The 18,612-nt window shown below is 38.3% G+C and overlaps 1 protein-coding gene across 1 annotated transcript in view; it reads right to left on the bottom strand.

The window, feature by feature from the left end:
- LOC149318150 (procollagen-lysine,2-oxoglutarate 5-dioxygenase 2-like) overlaps positions 1 to 18,612 on the bottom strand; it is a 96,633-nt gene that overhangs the window by 10,008 nt on the left and 68,013 nt on the right. Inside the window, exons 10-15 of the mRNA XM_089508071.1 lie at positions 15,097 to 15,222; positions 12,924 to 13,045; positions 7,922 to 8,026; positions 6,911 to 7,036; positions 3,635 to 3,776; positions 2,272 to 2,334 (exon numbers count right to left, since the gene is read on the bottom strand). Coding sequence (XP_089364197.1) covers positions 2,272 to 2,334; positions 3,635 to 3,776; positions 6,911 to 7,036; positions 7,922 to 8,026; positions 12,924 to 13,045; positions 15,097 to 15,222 — 684 coding nt within the window. The remainder of the gene's footprint in view (positions 1 to 2,271; positions 2,335 to 3,634; positions 3,777 to 6,910; positions 7,037 to 7,921; positions 8,027 to 12,923; positions 13,046 to 15,096; positions 15,223 to 18,612) is intronic.

The raw sequence follows: 18,612 nt of genomic DNA, 5'->3' as shown, positions 1-18,612 counted from the left end.
GAGACCATGAGTTTTCACCACAACAAGATACTAAGCAATATGCATTTGGGAATCAGCATAACACTTATTGAGAAAGAGTTCAAGATTCTACAACTCTAACAGAGAAGAAAGGTGAGTTAACTTGGCTTCAGTAATATAGAATCCAGTTATAATTACACAAAGCCCATTCAATTGTATTTACTCTATATACTCAGCTATGAGTCAACCTCGAGTATAACTCAAGGACAACTTTTGGGCCAAAAGTGTGGATTTTCATATGACCCTTGGATAAGTCAAGGGTCAGCTGGAGCAAGGCTTTGGGGGTGATGGATCAGGCTTCCCAGCTTCTCCCTAGCTGAACTGTCTCTGCAGAGGCTCAGGAGGACTTACTGTATTGACCTGTGTATAAATTGAGCTATGGTATTTGGGTCAAGTTTTTGACCTAAATTTCTCGACGTATAGATGATTATATACGGCAACTAAACGTGTATTTTTCAGAAGTATTTGTTTCAGGAAAGAAACATCACTTATTTTGGTAATATATACCAATGTTTTTACAACTCTTCTATTTAAATACTATGCCATTTTGAACTTTAACTTCATGCCCCTAGCCTCCATAGGCTAACAATGATATGTAGCCTTGTTAAATTTGTTAACTAGCCGACCTGATTTTTATTATAAAAAGGAAATATAATTGATATAGCTAAAGAGACAATAAGAACTCTTAGCTGAAATCTTCAATTTCCATCAATCCCAGTGGAAATCTCAATCAAATTAATGTTGTTCCAACTGAAGTTGCAGTAAAATAAATGGATTTTAACAGAGTAATCTGTTAACAGCTTACACTGGATATTACTCAATATCTTTCAAAATGCATCTTTGTCAGGATAGGATGTTTGAATTTACTTCTAAGAAGCAGGAATTTAATATCATGTGTTATATTAAATTTTCACTGTTAATAGGATGAGGAAAACAACATTCTACTGATTATACCATACCATATGTAATCGTTAATGCAGGACTTCCTATATATAAATGCAGAATTTGTATCTTGTACTAGAAAATTTAATATGGTCAGATCAAAATGTACCATACTGCAGGTAGATATATTTCTACTGCAGAAAGACCATTTCACATCTTAAGCCTTGATGATATTGGACTACAACTCCCACTGTTTCACATCACTGTCCATGCTTGCTGGGTAGTGGAAGTAAAAAAGTATGCTATCTGCTTAGGCAAGTGTTTTCTAATAGCCTATTCAGCTGGAAGCATGAGAAGCACTGGTAAAACTTATTTAATGTATCTCCTCATGAACCTTTGCACAAACAGTTGTTGTACATCATTATCTGTAGATGTCTTCCTTCTACCTATGGTCCTTTGCCTTTCCATCGCCTATCCACTTATGACAACCCCATTAATTTCATAGGGTTTTCTTAGGCAAGGAATACGCAGTAATAGTTTTGTCAGTTCCTTCTTCTGAAATATAGCCTTCACCTCTATATTTTTATGAAGTCACCAAAAAGTAAATTATTTCTGCAAAAGATGTATAAATGGGCCTAACTGTTCAACAAAAAGTTGTATCCAATTATTGCTACAAGAACAAGAAAAGAAAAAAAACCTTCCCTACAAGAATAATTAACTACTATAATGTACTCTACATAAGACTGTCCTTGAAAAGATTTTTGGAAACTACAGCTAGTACAAAATGCAGCAGCCTGTTGTCAGTTGCACATTTTGGGGAACATGTAACACTGGTCTCATAAGAATTACATTAGTTTCCAAATTGCTTTCAAACACAGTCAAGGTACTGGTCTATACATAAATGGTCAAGACATCTGAAAACCTATCTGAATCTTTTATGTTCAGTGGAGGCTCCACTGCATGTCCCACTACACTGTGAGGACAGGCAGGTGAGTACATGTCTCAGGACATTCTTTGTAGTAGCACTCCAACTATTGAAATCCCTCCCAAAGGGCTCATATTGACTCCATCCCTTTTGAGGTTCTAGCAGGGCAGAGAAGGTGCTATTTCACGTGTCCTTTCCTTATTAAAATCAGTGCTGTCTGTATTTAGCATTTTAACTGGCATTTTATTGTCTGGGATTTTAGAATTATTTTGCAAGAGTTTTAGTTTGTTTTTAATTGTTTTTATAGATGTATATCATGTTTGAAATGTTTTTCTTCATTGTACATTCCTTTGGAGACCCTAGTGAATTGAGAGGCAGTGACCAAATTCCTTAAAGAAAGAAAGAAAGAAAAATGGTAATAAATGAATAAAAAAAGAATGCAGAACCTTTGGGGGTCTGAGCATATGGAATGTTTCCGCAGAGGGGGAGTCTTTTTCCCTTTGTAAAGTCTAAAATGAAGGAGGAGAAGCACCACATCAGTTAAATTTTTATTGCTCTCTTTTGCATTGTTAAGGCTGTATTAAGCTCTCACTGCTGTGTTAGATAAAGAACATCCTTTAATCAAAAGATGTATTTCAAAGGAACCTTTAGAAGCAGCATGCAGTTCCAAGCAAAGCTCATTATGTATGGGTTAAAAAAGCTGGATCAATCAACCCCTTATCATCTGCAGTAATGAACATACAAATACATATAAGCTTATTCCAGGTTGTTTCACAGCATAAAAAAGGGAGAGGGGGCTTTTCTTTTTCCTGATGAGCAACCAAGTCAGATTAGTTGAAGAGGAGCACATGGGAGCACAGATTGCAATAACTGATCCCAGGAAGGCTAAGAACAAGACAACAGTGATTGGGCTATTCTGCAGAATGCGTACAAACAAAAGAAAATCATGCCTTGTTAAAGGAAGGAAAAAACTTTAATACTTGCCAACTTTTCTTGTTCAATTCAGCAAAATTATTTTTCAATGCTACATTGCCTGGAAATAGCTGTCATTTGTTTCTGCTCTGGAACTGATGTAAATATCAGTACAAATACAGATTTACATTTGTATTGCAGTGATATTCATATATGTTTTTATATCTATTATCCATTAAATACTGTTAAAGACAAAGAATATGGCTCTTGTTTAGCAAAATTTAATCTGCCTTGAAATAATAAAATGTATCCTTCCTGCCTTTAAAAGAAGGCAATTCTAAAATGTAACAATATGACATCAGTATAGTTGGCCCTCCATTTTTATGGGGAATCTGTTCTGCAAAAATAGAGGCTCACACATATTCAAGTACCACTGGCTTGAATGGGGCATGCCCCCATGTGCGCGGCCTGTGCACCCCTCTGCAGATATTCAAGGGTGCGGATTTCAGATATGCGAGTTAGGAGGGGCAACTGTACTATTATATTTCTTGCATAATATGCAGCATTTGCTTTTATCAACCTCAAAAAGGATTTTTTTAAAAAAAAAATCAGTATGGTACTGTAATCTGTAATTACCATTTCAAATAGGTATAATAAATAAACACTATACAAAGTAATTTTGTATTCAGAATTAGGCAGCATACAATATTTATGAATGTTGTGCACATTTATGCAAAACAGTTATATTTTGAATTAGTTAAATTGCTGCCATTGTAACTTTGGGAAGATGTTTTAAAAAATCACAAAAATTGGCTAGTACTTTTGATATGAAAGAAAGAGCAACAACCAAACTTTTTGCAGGCCATTTTCACAGCAAAGGCAATACATGCATCTTACCATTTCTCTGGCATTCCTGCAAAGAGCCATGTCAGGATCCAATCTGTCACGTGCAAAATAGTTTCTTTCTTTCATCTCAGATCTGAGAGTCTGTCCTTTGATCAAGTATATGTTAGCCACAAAAGGGACATTCCATACACCTCTATGAAAGAAACAGAGATGAGTATATTATTTACAAAAGTGGGGACAAGATGAATGAGTTGTGAGTGAGGCATTTGGCCACACAAAGGTCTGCACACCTCCTTTTATGCATACAAGGAAATAAATCATTTAGTCTACCATTAATTAAGTATGTTGTTTCATCTGATTGTTGAAACTCTAGTTAATGGTTTTGCAACAATTTCAGATATTAAGCCAGCTTCAAACCATAGATTTACTAAGTGAGATGAAGCATGAAAATACACACAATGGAAGACTTATTAGTTTGTTTGCTTATTTGTATACCATTTGCTTGCTCATGAGGGACAAGGCTATAAAGGTAAAAGATAAAGGTTTCCCCTTTGACAAGTTTGTCTAGTTATGTCCAACTGCTCATCTCTGTTACTAAGCCAAGGGAGCCAGCATTGTCAAAGATGACTCTGTGGTCATGTGGCCAGCATGACTAAACACCAAGGTGCATGGAACACTGTTACCTTCCCATCAAAGTGGTTGGCAGAAGCTGGGACTAGTGATGGGAGCTCACTTGATCACATGGTGCTTGGGTCTACAATTGCCAGTCTGCTGACCTAGCGATCATCAGTCTTAACTGCTAAGCCACCGTGTCACCTGGCTATACATATCACCAAAACCATTATATCTGCCTTTCAGTTGACACTGAGTTGTCTGAATGTGACCAAAATAATTAAAAATCTTGCAAAGCAGATTTTTTTTTCTAATGTTCTGTTCAACTCTATTTATATTTCACTTCATCCTTCCAAAGCTAAATGGATCACATAACTATATTGTTGTGGCACTGTTTTTACACTTGGATCAGGGTAAACTGCTGTGGAAGTATTTTTATGACCAGCATTCTTTTCCTGTGGAACCCATAAAGCAAATTCCCTGTTCTGAAAGTTAGAGAAAACCATGCCATTCCAAATTAGATGAAGGGGGAAAATCATAATATCTGAAAATACAACCATGGAGAAATGCATACTAAATCATTCTAAATTTAATTCTAACAACCAGCTACATCTTCATGAATATAACAACAGTTTAGCAATAGCAGGTGGATGAACAAAGAAGCCAGATCACAGCAGATAACTCCCTTGATGTTGATAGGAGAAAAGAAAAATCACTTTCAGATTGGAATCAATTTTTAATTTAATTAAAATTGTATATAGAGTTCAATCTCTTTAAAAGAGCTCAGTATAATTAGCAGATTGTATCTACTCAGGTACCTGCATCATCATAAACAGATTATGATCAAATAAAGGCAAATTGTCATGTTGCACAACCCTTGCATTCTCAGGAGAGGAGTAGAGACATAACTACATTTTCACGATCATTGTGCAAAGGGAGCCAACAGTATGACCATTATGCCATGGGTCGCATAGTGCAATGGGCATAAGAGTGCTATAGGACTTGTTATACAGTTAGTTTGTTTGCTTGTTTAATATGCCACCTTTCTCCTAAATTGGACCCAAGGAGGTTCACAAAATATTTTTTTAAAGTACAACTTTAAAAACAGAATTAAAAATATCACATTAATTTAACAAGTTAAAAATATAAAATCATTACAAATGTTAAAAGCAAACACCCCAGTAAGCATCCTCCCTGGGTGCAGTTACATAATAAAAGCCTGTTAAAAGAAAAGTTTTAGCTTGTTGGCAAAAGGAGACTAGACAGGGGGTCAACCCAGCCTCTCATGGGAAAGAGCTACAAAAGGTGGGACCAACCACTGAGAAGGTTCAATGGGACACAACAATGGCACAATAGACAGTGCACACTCTGATACACTTTGCTGCAATTCACTACAGTGGTTGCAAGTCCTGTCAGGGATGTAGCTATGGGGCAAAGAACCATAATGGTTCACTATGGCCCAGTACAAACGGGTGCTTTGTGGCATGCTGGCGGCGATTTTAGGGTTCAGGAGCACACAGCAACTGCACACTCCTGAACCCTAATATGTATGGGCAGCACCATCTTGATGCAGTGTCATCCATACAGCATGCACGTCCATGACGTGTCTTGTGCGATGTTTCCAAATGGCACAGTGCACAAGACACATCACTGTGACACCCCAGGGCACAAATGGCAGCTTGGTGGCATCACGGGAAGGAAGTCCAATTCGGAGTTCCTTTTTGGGGTGGATCATTGTCACGGCCATGCAGTTGCCATGGCAATGATCTGGAGGAGAAATTGTTCTAATCTGTAACGGGCCTATATCGCCTATTTTATGCTAAAGGAGAAAGCCATCCATCCATACATACAGGGACAGTAGAGAAATCTGGGGGTGGTGAGGTGTGCTGAAGAAATTTAATACAGTTAGTGCCAGAATGCTAACAGGCTTTTTATAATAATGATAATAATAATAAGAAGAAGTGGTGCACACTATCTAGATCAATGACTTTCTTCTGGGGTTTAGTGAGAATTTTCCAGGAGTCCAGAATTTTTTAAAAACTACAGTCAACCCTCCACATCCATGGATTTTTTATCCAAGGATTCAGCAAACCTTGGTTTTGCCATTTTACATAATGGACACCATTTTACCATGCCAATTTATTTAATGGAACTTGAGCATCCATGGATTTTGGTATCCATAGAATGTGCTAGAGCCAAACCTTAGTGAATACCATAGGTTGATTTTATTAGGTTTTTAAAATGTGGGTAGTATTTTACTTTTCTTTTTACTTTTTATGCAAGACAGAAAAGAAGAAAGGCTGAGGGGGGCTGTATATTATCACAGCCTTTTTACCCAAACATGGGTTAAAAATACCTTTACTAGACCAATTCTTAAAGGTTAGTCACATTTCAGTTGAAGACTGAAAACCTCTGGTGAAGCTAAACTTAGCATATGTATACCATTTCTCTATATGTCTGAAACTACAACCCAGCTCTAGTGTCTGAGCCTCTCTTATTCATAAGGCTGAATTCAGTTTTAGTCTCAACTAGAGTAGAACTGCCCTCTGAGACTCATATTGGTGTTGACTAACATGCCTCATTAATTTCTGTGAGTCTCCTCTAGCTGGAATAGAATTGGATTTAGCACATGTGGTCAAAATAAAAAACAAACAGAATTTGCCAGCTAATATATATCTCTGTATGGAACAACTAAGCAACAGAAAATTAACTTACACTCTGTTTCCTTGGACAATATCCACATAGTCTTCAGATCGAGCATAATACCCATCAGCACTTAGTGCACCCCAAAAGTTGGACCAGAGCTTTCCATGACGGATTACAAGAGGAGCAATCATCTTTCTATTTTGAAAAACAACAACGTTAAATTGGATGCTAACAACAAGTGCTAATCTTAATGCTAAAATTTAAATAAGCATTTCTATATTAGGGAGCTGGAAGGAGGAGGAAAAAATAGCACCTTTAGATTTCCCATTTGTAGTCACTATCTTGTGATATGCCCAGAAATAATGGGCATTTCTCAATACTGCCCAGGCACATAGAGATTTAGCTACTCTTCTGGTTTTACTCATAGATATGTATAGTGATTACTTTAACATAAGCAACAAAATGTGAAATACAAAAAAATACTCATAATGCAACAACTGCAGTGGCCATGAAGCTGAGTGGAAAAGTACACGTTCTGTGTGCCAGCAGTAAAACAGCACTAGAGAGTTTTCCAGGCCTCCAGAGCCAGTTGTGTGAGAGGCACAATGTTGTTGTTGTGTGCCTTCAAGTCATTTCCAACCTATGGTGACCCTAAAGCAAACCTATCACAGGGCTTTCTTATCAAGATTTTTTCAGAATGGGTTTGCCTTGCTTTCTTCTGAGGCTGAGAGAGTGTGACTTACTCAAGTTCAACCAGTGGGTTTCCATAGCCTAGTGGGGATTCAAACTCTAGTCCAACACTCAACCACTACACCACACTGGCTCCCTCTTTGGCAACATAAGGAATTTGATGATGTTTGATGACCCCCCTCCTTGTTTAGCAAATCCCAGTGTTCTACCAGTAGAAGATTACAACTTGATAATGGTCTAACTACTTTTCTTTAATGTTACAGCTATTTCAAGGAATTGCTAAAAATATTGAGACAGACATTGAAATAAATATAGCACAGGAATTAATAATAATAATAATAGGTTTTATTTTTTGGTAAGGGTTCCTCTATTTCCCCATTTTAAACATACCTATTTTGTTCTATAAGAATTTTTAATGTATCTGGATTTGTTAAAACAACATCTGCATCTATGCTGAAATAATAGTCACATTCTTTATTCTGCCGACAGATATCCCTTGAAAAAGAAGAGAAAAGCAAGTCATTACCATTGTAAACATGTCCATTTCCAAACAATTCTTCTTAGCTTTAAGCAGATGGTTGTACTGATATACAGACTGTATAAATTCTAAGAATTTTCCTTGATTAAATTTGTTACTCAAATATCAGACTAAGCAAGTTAATTTCATAGAATCATAGAATCATAGAGTTGGAAGAGACCGCACGGGCCATCCAGTCCAACCTCCTGCCATGCAGGAAATCCAGATCAAAGCATCCCCAATAGATGGCCATCTAGCCTCTGCTTAAAGACCTCCAAGGAAGGAGACTCCACTACACTCTGAGGGAGAGCGTTCCACTGATGAACAGCCCTTACTGTCAGGAAGTTCTTCCTAATGTTGAGGTGGAATCTCTTTTCCTGTAGCTTGCATCCATTGTTCCAGGTCCTCTTCTCTGGAGCAGCAGAAAACAAGCTTGCTCCCTCCTCAATATGACATCCTTTCAAATATTTAAACAGGGCTATCATATCACCTCTTAACCTTCTCTTCTCCAGGCTAAACATCCCCAGCTCCCTGAGTCGTTCCTCATAGGGCAAGGTTTCCAGACCTTTCACCATTTTAGATGCCCTCCTTTGGACACGCTCCATTTTCTCAATGTCCTTTTTGAATTATGGTGCCCAGAACTGGACACAATATTCCAGGTGGGGCCTGACCAGAGCAGAATACAGTGGCACTATTACTTCTCTTGATCTAGACACTATACTAAAGAATAACAAACATTTTTAATGTGAAGTCGAAGGCTGGCGAAGATGCTGGTGAAACATCAGGAAGAAACTCTGCTAGAACATGGCCACATAGCCTGAAAAACCCACAAAAAACTAACAAATTTTTGTTAATTAATCAGTTAGGAGAAAGAGTTGAGAGTTTGTCCTATAGCAATAGATTTTGGGTTTTGTTATTTTGTCTTTTATGGTTGTATTTTTTTTTAATAGTTTTGTCTTTTTTAAGTTGCTGTTGCTGGGCTGGGCATCCTCAGAATGCTTCTAGGAGGCAAATACAGCAATATGCATGTCATATAGCTCTAGCAGGAATAAATGCTGGAATGCTGCTTTATAATTATGAGATCATGCCCTTATCTTTCTTCCATTTACAAACTTTTCTGAATTTGCAGAAGCTCTTTCAGTCTTCTGTAAACAGCAAGAGTAAGCAACACAGTTATTCAATTAACTATGTTTTCCCATTATGTCTGAACTGAGCTAAATCAAGATTTAAAAAAAGAATGATAAATCCAAGGTCATGCAGAGATCTTCATAGATAAGTGGGACTAGAATCCAGGTCTAAAGTCCCAATGCAACACTCCAACTGCAACAGCTCATCATATAGCAATAAAATAATAATTCTACTACAATATGTAAATTTCTTTTAAGTTAAGGAAAGGATAGTTTTATACAGCAGAGTACCATCGTCTACTCTCTGCTGAACTGCTTTGATTACTGTACATAATAATAATAATAATAATAATAATAATAATAATTTGTTTTCTTTATATACCGCTATTCCAAAGATCATAGCGGTGAACAGCAAGTAAGCTAATTAGCAAGTAAGCTAATTTGCCCCCAACAGTCTGGGTACTCATTTTAGCGACCTCGAAAGGATGCAAGCCTGAGTCGAGCTTGGGCCCTTTTGCTGGTCTTGAACTCGCAACCTTGTGGTTTTGAGTGAATGGCTGCAGTACAGGCATTTAACCACTGCGCCACCAGGGTTCCACCAGGGCTCTCCCCAACATAGTATGTTGGGGAGAGGACAAAGGTCCACAATCTGATCATGAAAGATGTTGTTTATCAATTCCACATCACCATGCACAGATGTGAAAGATGGACAGTGAAGAAAGCCAAAAGCAATTCATTTGAGATGTGGTACTAGAGAAACATTCTGAAAACATCATGGACAGCCAAGAAGACAAACAAATGGATTCTAGAACAGATTAAACCCAAACTCTCCCTGGAAGCCAGGATGACTAAATTGAGGTTGTCATACTTTGGCCACATTATGAGAAGGCATGATTCATTACAAAACACAATAATACTAGGAAAGGTAAGAGGGAGCAGAAAAAGATGGAGACCACATGCTGGATGGATGAACTCAATGAGGAAGACCATGGGCATGAGACTGCAGACCCTGAACACAGCGGTCTCATCCATAAGGTTGCCATGAATCAAGGCCAACTTGATGCCAATTAACAACAGCAACAACATGAACATTCATGAATCTGGCATCTTCTGTTCTATCTCGATCTACTACAGGCTGGACAAAGTGACACATTAGTGCAGCCTGATGATAAGATAAAAACCAACTGTATGCTTTGAGCCCAAAATGTGTTCCAAACCATAAACTGAAGAAATTATCTTTCAGTGTTCTGTAAAAGAGTGATTTGAAATGCAAAAACATTTTGGTTTCTTATGGACCTTTTAATAACACAGACCATATTCTGTTTGGTTTCCACAACACATTCTATATGGGATTGCCTTTGGAAATGTCAGAAATTTCTGCTGTCCTAGACAGTTGATTGGGGCTAGTTGTAAGGATTATACAAATCTCTTGTTAAATCAGCTTCACTGGGTACCAGTCTGTTTCCAGGCACAATTCAAAGTGGTGATTATGACCTATAAAGCCCTACCACTTACATTTAGACTATATGAGAGCCTGTATCACCCCATATAACCCTGCCTGAGTCTTATGATCTTCAGAAGTGGGCTTTCTCTCAGTCCCACCATGCTTACAGGTTCATCTGGTGAAAACACAGGTGACAGTCTTGGTGGCTGCTCCTACACTATAAAACTCTTTCGCAATGGAGGCACAGTTAGATTCCTGTCTGCTCTCCTTGTGTCCTTTTCATTTAAACATGCCTTTAGTTTTTAACTAGTTGGAACAGCAAGCTATTTTTAACGTGGCATGTTGTACCTTTTACTATGTTCTGAATGTGTTTTCAACCATTTTAACTTAATATTTTAATTGGCTTGCTTGTTTAATTTAAAAAAAACACTTTTCTTTATACAGTGGGCCCTTGGTATCTACCGAGGTTGGGTCCCAGGACCCCCATGGATACTGAAATTCATGGATGTTCAAGTCCTATTAAATACAATGGCAAGGTAATATTATGTCCCTTGTATAAAATGGCAAAATCAAAGTTTGCTCTTTAGAATGTATACTTTTAAAAATATTTTCAAATCATATTTTGTTTTAACTTGTATTACATGTCACTTTGGCTCCCATATTGGGAGAAAGACAGGATATATATTAAATAAATCCATAATAAAAGTGTGGTTAAATGTTATCCATTCAGACTGTTTACCTCTGAAGACTTATGAATCCAGTTAGATGCCATAATTTTTTAGTGCATTTATCAAGCTTATACATTTTCTCTTTAAGATTTGCACTTGGTAATGATGCTTTGAAATTGAAGGGAGGGTGGTAAGGATGCATAGAAATCATGCTGGGTATCCTAGAAGGAACAGAAACTTTGCTAGAGTTCCAAATGAAGTTTTCCAAAGTTTGAAATCTCATTGGGTTTTTCTGTATTGGCCAAAAGGCCTGGGTTGCCCCAATCCTTGCATTTTCTAGAGCAGATAACATAGGCCAAAACGTAGACCAGGCACATGTGCAGAGGATCCAGCCTGATTCTGGGATAAACAGCCAATACCCCAGGTTATTCTACCCTGGGTTTCAGCAGAGTTTCCTGGAAACACAGCACAAACCCTGGGTGTTCACATGCCCCCCTGCACTCCTTACCTTACCATGTTATTGCTCTTACTCAGAAGCCCCCAATCACTGCATCCAATGTGGCAATGTGGCACCTGGCCATGTGGGTGCACAGCCAGGCAACGAGTTTCCACATCAGACACATTGATAGGGGGCTTCTGAGAAAGAGCAATGGCATGGCAAGGTAAGGAGCACACACCAGTAATAAGTCCTGGGTCAGTGAGGGGATATATAAACATTGTCCCTCCCCACACCAACTCTGGGACCAACCAGGGTCAACACCAGGGCCAGGATAACACAGCTGGGCTTGTGCTATCCTTGCCTATCTGCTTAGTCTCCTAGTGTTCAATTAAATCTCTCAAAAAAGTTTTAAGGGTTTCACAAATGCCCATTTCCTCCATCTTTCCTTATCCTTACTCCCTGTGACAAAGTTCCTCCCTTGGGCACAGGAAAAGTGGCAACAGGTGCTCCCAGAATCCCTACAAAAACATCTTTATAGAAACAGCTTTGATCATGCATTTATGATACCCCAGGAAGTAAGTTCTGATTGGAAATAGTGTTTCTCTGGTAGTGTAGAGAACGTTCTGGAATTATTTCACCAGAGAAACACAGCTTGTACAAATTTTATTGGTATTCTGCTGTCAAATCAGGGCAGTATTATTATCCTGGATGGCTAAGGGATAATTTTATTCAGTCTCCTGCTATTTTTATTGCTTTTTAATGTTGCTCAAATATTTCTATTTTTATTGTTTCAGTATTAATATTAGGTCGTACTTTTTAAACAACAACAACAATAGTTGCCTTAGAACCTTCTACTCAAAGGTAGTACCAAAATATTTTAGTATACTTAAAAGGAAGTAATGACCTAAGCAGAGTGACTGATGAATAATCTACAACAGCTGTTCTGTTTAAACATAAAATGTTATGATACACAGTTAAGAAACATATGTTGAAAATTTCAATGATGGATCATTAAGTTCTAGCCAACAAGAAATAAACTTACAAATAAGCTTAGAAATTGCTCAATAAATAGAATATGTAGCTGTGACACTTCATAATTACTTGTTCATTTTAATTGGATAGCTACTACTCAAGATCTACACTTGGCTTTATGTTAACATGCACACTGAAAAGATAAATGAATAAAAATAAAATTACATTCCCATGTTTCTGGCATCGGCTTGACTCAGATTTTCTTCAGGCCCAACAATTTTTATAGTTCTAATCATATTCTTGGCTTTATCCCAAAATTTCTTGATATGCTTTTCATGGTAAACTTCCTGGAAGTGTTAAAATACAAAATTAATGGGAAACAAGTAACACTGTGTAAAAACTCAGCATGCCATAAAACAGTCCAGTGCTAGCGGGCAGTATATCAGATAGCCAATTACAAATATGTGCAATAATCCTTCAAATCTGGTAAAAATGCAGTGTTTCTTTCCTCTATATTTTTAAATCCAGATGTTCCTTCAGGCTGCAGTGATACCTGGGATAACCAACCTGTGTCACATGTAGCTTGATCTAAGCAATTTTGCCAGTATGCCAAACATAGCAGTGCAATGGCAAAATAAGTTTTTCCACCTTTAGAACAAGGTGCACAGGAAAATTGCTTGATTTTGTCACCAACAAAACTGTACCATTCAGTTTCAGTGGTAATAAATTTAGTGACAGCAGCCTGGTATGGCTCTTTACAGATTAACAGGTAAGCCATCCCTAGAGGACAAGAAACCTATAATTTATGAATAAAGACATATAGTATGATGCTGCAACTATCCTAATGGATGTGTTGTGGTGAATTAAGTTCAGACTGTTTACATAAGACTCCAATAGAGTGGTGGGGACTTTGACAAAAACATCTACACTCAGCAGATGATGTATTAGCATTTCTCTCCAGCTATATAAGAAAGTAGAAGATATATTTTAAAAACTGGCTAAATATCTAGAACAGACTGACCATACCCAACGGTATTATAATCATACATGGACAAAACAATAAACGAATAAACACTTGAGAAGATGGGAAACAAATTAGTCACCATCTAGCTGAACCTAATTAGACTGTTAAAAATTAAGAATTGGGAGAATTAGTTAAGTGAATATTGGCTAGAAAACAATTTTTGCTGTTATTCAGTCCAAAAAGAAGAAACACGTATCCCCAAAGGAAAATCATTTCAGCATTGGACTAAGGACTTTATCACATGGGGAAAAGTGGGGGCTTAAAGTGCAAATACTATTTTCGACAGGCAAAACATCCTATTCCATTAGGGGTTAAACTGCCAGCTTTCAGCCACCTACTGCAGAAATCAGGTGTAGGTATCTGGATTATTCTTTACTGTCCCCAGTTCATATTCTCACTGACATTCTGTAGACAAACTTAATTTCTATGAAAATAATGGGTGAAATAAATTTATTTATTTTGTCCTACTCCATAGATTTCTGAATTAAATATGAAAGTCAGGAAAGTCACTAATATGCCTGCATGTTGACATACAAAAGCTTTAAAACTGACTGCTTTCTGTAACTATTCTTTCATAATTTGCAACAGATAATTAACTTGGAAAATATATGAAGGTTCACTTTATAGTGGTAAGAGGGGTGGAATACTGAACCTTAAGTTTAGGTACTAGATTATGATGGTAGCGGCTGCCACATCTAATGTTGTTGTTACTGGGTGATGTTGTCAGTGGCTGAAACAGTTGACTTGGCAAACAGGCATCTGCATAAAGAACTACTGAAACAAGTCCTGGCTAATAGAAACAAATCTGATGGCCAGAACCGGCTATGCATTGTATAACAAACATATGCCAAAATGATATAGTGCATGCAACCAGAGAACAAGAACCAGAGACAGGGACAGAGCAGATATTAGAGTGGAAGAGAAGCTGAAAAATGCAAAGTTGTATGTGGAGAAGTACAAATTAAAGTCCACATGGAGTGCACTCCATTCAATATTAATCTAAGTATGTGCAGTCTTTCCATTTCCTCAGCTGAGATTCCTTCTTGAGTATATATACATGTAGAATCTACTGTCCAGGAACCTAAGCAGCTGGAGCTGAAGAATGATTTGGGGTTATTTAATATTTCTGGCTGTTATTTTATCCGAAGCACATATTTAGACCCAGCTTGTCAGCACCAAGTAATTGCTTTAACACAGCAATACACTAAAAATAGAATAGAGAAATTAGCATATGTTTGAGGGAATTTAAAGGAATACATGTCATTTTCCATATAATAAAAGACCATTTAAATATTTAAGCACTCTGTGGTCAAACTGTATTATTAGACCGACACATTTACTAATTAACATTTACCACATGGTCATAATACTTACGTTATTGTGAATGAAGAGGGTAAGCTTTTCCTTTGAGTAATCCAGAGTCAACAATCTGTTTAAAAATTTAGCCAGGAAAGGAGTTGGTTGTTCAATGAAAACACCAATTGTTACTGTTGGAGTCTCCTACAAAAATAATACATGGACCAAAAAAAAAACAAACAAACAAAAACCCAAAGTACAGAGCATTTATAGTCTGATACAGCATGAAAAAAACCTTGCATTCAAGTAAAACAAATCACATTAGGTAACTTGGCCCCAGTACACACGGGTGCTTTGTGGTGTGGCGGTGGCGATTTTAAGGTTTGGAAGCGTGCAGCAACCACATGCTCCCAAACCATAATACGTATAGACATCGGCATCATGGCAGTCTCCCATCCATACGGGGGCCACCATGATGCCACCGCCGCTGCCGTACAGCAACCAGACATCACTGGCAGGAAGTGGCCTCATGGTGGTGCCCCTTCCTGCTTGCGATGCCACAAAAAAGAAGCCTCTCTAGGTGGCTTCTTTTTTGCTGCGCAGTGTTGCCCCATGTTTTGGTTGCTGTGGCAATGCTGCGCAACAAAGAGTGACGGCATTTCACCGCTGGTGTGTACTGGCCCTTGGAAAACATATTGCAAGCATGAGTATCCACAAGTTTTGAGTTACTACCTCTCACACATGTTTCTTAAAAGCCTCAGTGAAATCAGTGAGTCTTAAGAAAAGGTATCCACAAAATCTATTGGAAATCACTGGTGGAAAATAAAAAGCAGCTAATTTTTTTTTAATATAAAAATAATAAATAATTCAATTAAATTCAACAAATTCAATTATTCTATTTTAAAACTGACTATATATTTGTGTAGACTGCTCTTACAACAAACAGTCTAGTTTTCAGAGGTATGGAGTGGAGCCAGGTTATGTGCTTGAAATGTTAACATCCAAAACATCTATTACATCAGCTCATTCTGAAACAAAAGGAATTTTGCAGCCAATTTGTAGGTTCACTACTGGTAAATAAAACACAAGACATAAGGGACTGCTGGATTTCACCTCCTGTACCAATGGAGCACATGATTGTATCTGTACAAAAAGCTTACACACAAATAGAATACTGCATCAAATGTACTGGACTTCCTTTAGGACACTCAGAATCTACTTCAGAGAAGCACAACAATATCTCTTTTGAAAAAATGTCAAGATCCACTGATTCTGCAATGGAAATGAGTGGCTCTGCCTATTTCTCTTTCAAGTCCTGAGTGTCACAACAGACCATGAGTCTCATGGAAGACCTAGCAGTGTATTTGGCCAATAAGCCTTGTGTGTGCTACACTTGCCCTATTTGTTCTAAGATGGGGATGAGAGAGAAATTGTATTTTAGATCATGTCACAAACTCTGTATTTTAATCCAATCCACAAATTGGCAGGCATGTGTTGCAAAGTGAACGTGCTTGTAAGATAAAACTACTTTTAGCCCCAGAGCAGACTCTTCACACAAACATTTGAAAATTTTACCATTTCACACGTCAACTAAATATGGGCATGAAGAGGCTGGCAAGTTACCTACACCTTGTGATATGTTTGTCTGATTTCAAGTTGTGCAAAAATTTCTCTGTGGTTAGTGTCTTGATGTGAAACCACAGACTATATTAGTGTCCAGCTTGGAGTGATTTTCTTCATTGCATTTTCTTAATATGTACCATTTCTTCCAAACTGGCTACTAAACTGGCTACTAAACCTACAAAAGATGTATAGCCAAAACCCACTGGAGATTTTCTATAAAATCAATATTGGACTACTTGTTCAGAAAGCAAGATTAGACTTGGAGGAAGGAGGCATGAATACTGGAGGAAGGAATATCAACCATTTAAGATATGTTGATGACACCATATTACTAGCTGAAAATAGCAAAGATTTGGAATGACTCTTGAGAAAAGTCAAGGTTTACAGCTTAACATTAGGAAAACAAAAATTATGACCACAAATTATTTATGTGAGTGTATGTGCATTCAAGTTACCTGTCAACTTAAGGCTACTCCATACATTTCATAGGGAATTTCTTCGGCAAGGAATGCCTAGAAGTGTTTTGTCCAGTTTCTTCCCCTGAAACATAGTCTGCAACACCTGATTTTTGTTGGATGTCTCTTATCCAAGTACTAGGGCTGACTCTGCTTAGCTTCCAAGACCAAACAGAATCAGGTACCTTTAAGGTAAATATCTTTAAGATTGATGTAAAGAGATCTTGTAGCACCTTTGAGACAGTTGCCTGAAACAGGCAGACCAAACAGAGCAGCTTCTGCCTACTTCAGGGGCATGGCGTTAAAACAAATGCCCCAGAAGCATCCAGAAGCCACCCCAAGGCCACCTAAGGTGCCCAAAGCTGCTGGCTAAAGGAGTGGACCATCTGGTTGCTGTGATGCCAGAGAGATTGCAGCTGGAGCAGCCTGAGATTGCTCATTGAGGGCCGTCTGCTTTGGCCCTGAATAAATTAACTTCAGTTAGTCTCAAAGGTGCTAAAATATCTCTATATGTACTGATTTTAGAGACGAACACAGCTATTTTTTTTTTTAATTTTATGGTGGAGGGTGGCTTTCAATTTGCTTTGGAGCTCAATTCAAGGTGTTGGCATTAACCTGTGTGATGTATGTGTTTTTCAAGTGACCTGTTGACTTATGGTGACCCCCATGAATTTCATAGGGGATATGGTACCTTTTGGGTATTAAATTGAGGTGTTAACTTCCAAAGCCTTGAACAGCTTAGGCCTTGAATATCAGGATATCTGAGCCTGCCTGAAATCTTAAATTTTCAGTAGAGACCCTGTAACATGTAACATGTCTCTGTAGCAGCACCCTAACTGTGGAACTCCCTCCCAAGAATCAGGCTGGCTCCATCCTTTCTTTCTGGCAGGAAACAAAAGCCTGAAAAACATCAGCCAGCTGCTTTGGAGGCATGACATTTGCATGACTCATGCCCCAAAGCAGCCAGAAAGTGCTCTGAGGCTGCCAAAAACAGCCGAAAGCTGACACAAAAAAGGAACAATTTAAATCTGACTTCTGGCAGTGGCTGGTTTGTAACGGCAGCAGTGGCAGGGCCGGCTTGTCCATATAGGCGAACTAGGCAGCTGCCTAGGGTGCCAAACTGCAGGGGGCGCCAGAGAGAGTGGCTTTAGCCTGAGGATCATAGAAACAGGCAAGCAGAGCAACCAGCAGCCCTGCCAGCCTCTGAATAGCAGGAAAAGAGAGCTGGTTGCTGAGGCTGAAAGCGGGGAAGAAGTTTGCTGCACTCTGCAACTCCTTGGGCTGCATTCACACTGGAGAATTAACCCGGTTCGGCACTGTTTTAACTGTTTCTGGCTCAAGGCTATGGAATTCTGGGAGTTGGAGTTTGTTGTGGAGTCCAGAGTGCCTCCCTTCTCCCTCCTTCCTTCCTTCCCCCTTCTTTCCTTCCTTCTCTCCTTTTCCTCCCTCCCTCCCTCTTTCTTTTCTCCTGTCCCTCCCTCCCCCTTCCTTCCTTCCTTCCTTCCTTCCTTCCTTC

This window comes from Sceloporus occidentalis, unplaced genomic scaffold (assembly GCF_023333645.1).
Source record: "Sceloporus occidentalis isolate IW3139 unplaced genomic scaffold, rSceOcc1.0.p SCAF_2, whole genome shotgun sequence".
Classification (NCBI taxonomy): Eukaryota; Metazoa; Chordata; class Lepidosauria; order Squamata; family Phrynosomatidae; genus Sceloporus; species Sceloporus occidentalis.
This window is presented reverse-complemented; position numbering and strand designations above follow the sequence as displayed.